The sequence below is a fragment of the Bison bison genome, unplaced genomic scaffold (assembly GCF_000754665.1).
Source record: "Bison bison bison isolate TAMUID 2011002044 unplaced genomic scaffold, Bison_UMD1.0 scf7180017864241, whole genome shotgun sequence".
Taxonomy (NCBI): domain Eukaryota; kingdom Metazoa; phylum Chordata; class Mammalia; order Artiodactyla; family Bovidae; genus Bison; species Bison bison.
Genome location: NW_011494813.1, coordinates 1454927 through 1457379, shown reverse-complemented (window position 1 = coordinate 1457379; position 2453 = coordinate 1454927). Strand labels below are relative to the sequence as shown.

Here is a 2453-nt window from a genome sequence, read left to right as displayed (position 1 = left end):
TTTCCCATGAAGTGATGGGACCGGATGCCATGATCTTCGTTTTCTGAATGTTGAGCTTTAAGCCAACTTTTTCACTCTCCACTTTCACTTGCATCAAGAGGCTTTTGAGTTCCTCTTCACTTTCTGCCATAAGGGTGGTGTCATCTGCATATCTGAGGTTATTGATATTTCTCCTGGCAATCTTAATTCCAGCTTGTGCTTCTTCCAGCCCAGCATTTTTCATGATGTACTCTGCACATAAGTTAAATAAGCAGGGTGACAATATACAGCCTTGACGTACTCCTTTTCCTATTTGGAATCAGTCTGTTGTTCCATGTCCAGTTCTAACTGTCGCTTCCTGACCTGCATACAAATTTCTCAAGAGGCAGATCAGGTGGTCTGGTATTCCCATCTCTTTCAGAATTTTCCACAGTTTATTGTGAAGAGCCATAGTGTGTCATGCATAATGTAGTCAGGACCCTTGATAATATCACCACAAGTTCTTACAGAAATCTAAGATATGTTCACGGAATCTCTTCCACCATTAAGAAATTATAACATATTGGTTTTTTAAAAATTTGTATTTAGATATGTTAAAGAATTGTTTCTGTGAATAACTGTTCTACTTTTTATCCACTTTTGACAGAGGTTAGCTAGACTTACTGTGATGATCATTTCACAATATGTATGATACTGCATCATTATGTTGTCCACCTGAAACTAATGCTGTTTGTCAAGAACTGGTTCTGTGATTAACTGTCCTACTTTTCGTCAAAAGGCATGGCTTTGGGAAGAAGACAAGAATCTGAGATCTGGTGTGAGGAAATATGGAGAGGGAAATTGGTCTAAAATACTATCACATTATGAATTCAACAACCGGACAAGCGTCATGTTGAAAGACAGATGGAGGACTATGAAGAAGCTAAAACTGATCTGTTCGGACAGTGAAGACTGAGAGTGTTTGCAGAGCTTGATGAGATGACAGTTTAACACTCTAATCACTGCATGTTGTTTGAAAGTTGGTCAAAATTCTGTTTAAAGCATTACAACATTTTTTCTGTGGCACAGTTACTCAATATGAGAATTTGTGCTGTAAGAGCATTACCATCATTGTATTCTTTAAGAATCTTTTTCCTTTGATAAAAAAAGTAAATTTTTTTGAACCCTAGTGCTTTCAATCCTCCTACCTCCAAACCCTATTCCAATAAAAAAGTGAAAGCCTGATTAGAGGAAAAATATATTGCTGTTAACCTGCTGTATATGTGTGGGCTGACTTCAACTCTGTGACACATATAAGAGTGAAGTTTCTAAATCAGTGAATAAGAGGCCTTTGACATAAGGTGTAATGATTTATGACCTTAATCCATTAATTGCTAACACATTAGCTTATAGAATGATAAATGTACAAAGTAATCTATGAGATATACTTAAATTTTCCTTTTAAGTAGTTTCATATAAAGGAAAAAACTTGAAAATGTAATACCCATAGGACAAAGTTTATGCTACTACCAAGAATAGCTTATGTTTCATTTAGGTACATTTGACTTTGGTTCTGGTGTTAAAACTTTGACAGAGATAGTTTAAATAAAGCTTCTTTATAACCTGGTGCCATAAATATAAGTTTCTCCGATATTTTCATTTAATTAGATAAATATCGGGCCTAAATGGCATTCTGTAAATGTTTAAATTGGCTTTAAACATAATAATTTTAATGTCTATGATAAATAGTAGATAAACAAGATCCTGCACACCTTATTGGACAACTTTTGAGTTTTTACCAACATGGTCTTTAGAGAATTTGTCAAAAACTAGAATTATTTAGCATTTTGAGTTATGTATGTTTTATTAACAAGTATGTGAAAATGCTTAAGTATTTGTACAAAAATTAAGTAATTATTTTGTCATTTGTTTTTCTTATTAAAGTTTTATACATTACTTTCTCATTGTTCCTGAGTTTGTTGTCTTATATGTATAATAAATTAAAACGTGGATAATGTTTCCTGGTTCTATCTGTCCTGCTACAGTACTGGTTACCGTCATCGTGTTTACTGCAAACATTTTGATGATCAGTGCCAAAGCTGATGGCTTTTATTTATGAGCCAAAATAGACCAGTTTGTCAGCCTCTTTCCAGACACCCTAAATCATCAAATCTAAACTGCCAGGAGCTGTAAGATGCTCGGTTATTTCATGTGCCACTAAAAAAAATCACTATGAATTATGCTATAATGTGGTGCTTTCTTACTTAGAATTTTATTTTTAATTAAAGAACTGTTATAGATTTATGTAAGCATAGATTTTTATTATATAACTTGTGGACCCATAGAAAAGTGAAATAAATTGGGTTATTGTATTCCTAAATGCTTCCTCATTTTTATCTGAATATTTTGAGTTTTTAAACTGAAATTTATTCAGACATCTAGACTCACATACAGTTGTAAGAAATAATAGGTCCTTGTACACCTGCTCCAGCTTC

The 2453-nt window shown here is 33.6% G+C and overlaps 1 protein-coding gene across 2 annotated transcripts in view; it reads left to right on the top strand.

The window, feature by feature from the left end:
* Positions 1–1977, top strand: part of TERF1 (telomeric repeat binding factor (NIMA-interacting) 1) — a 43370-nt gene extending 41393 nt beyond the window's left edge. For both annotated transcript variants that reach the window (XM_010846955.1, XM_010846954.1), the window contains one exon: positions 758–1977. In XM_010846955.1, the coding sequence (XP_010845257.1) occupies positions 758–934 (177 nt within the window). In that variant the 3' untranslated portion in view covers positions 935–1977. The remainder of the gene's footprint in view (positions 1–757) is intronic.
* The last annotated feature ends 476 nt before the right edge of the window (positions 1978–2453 follow it).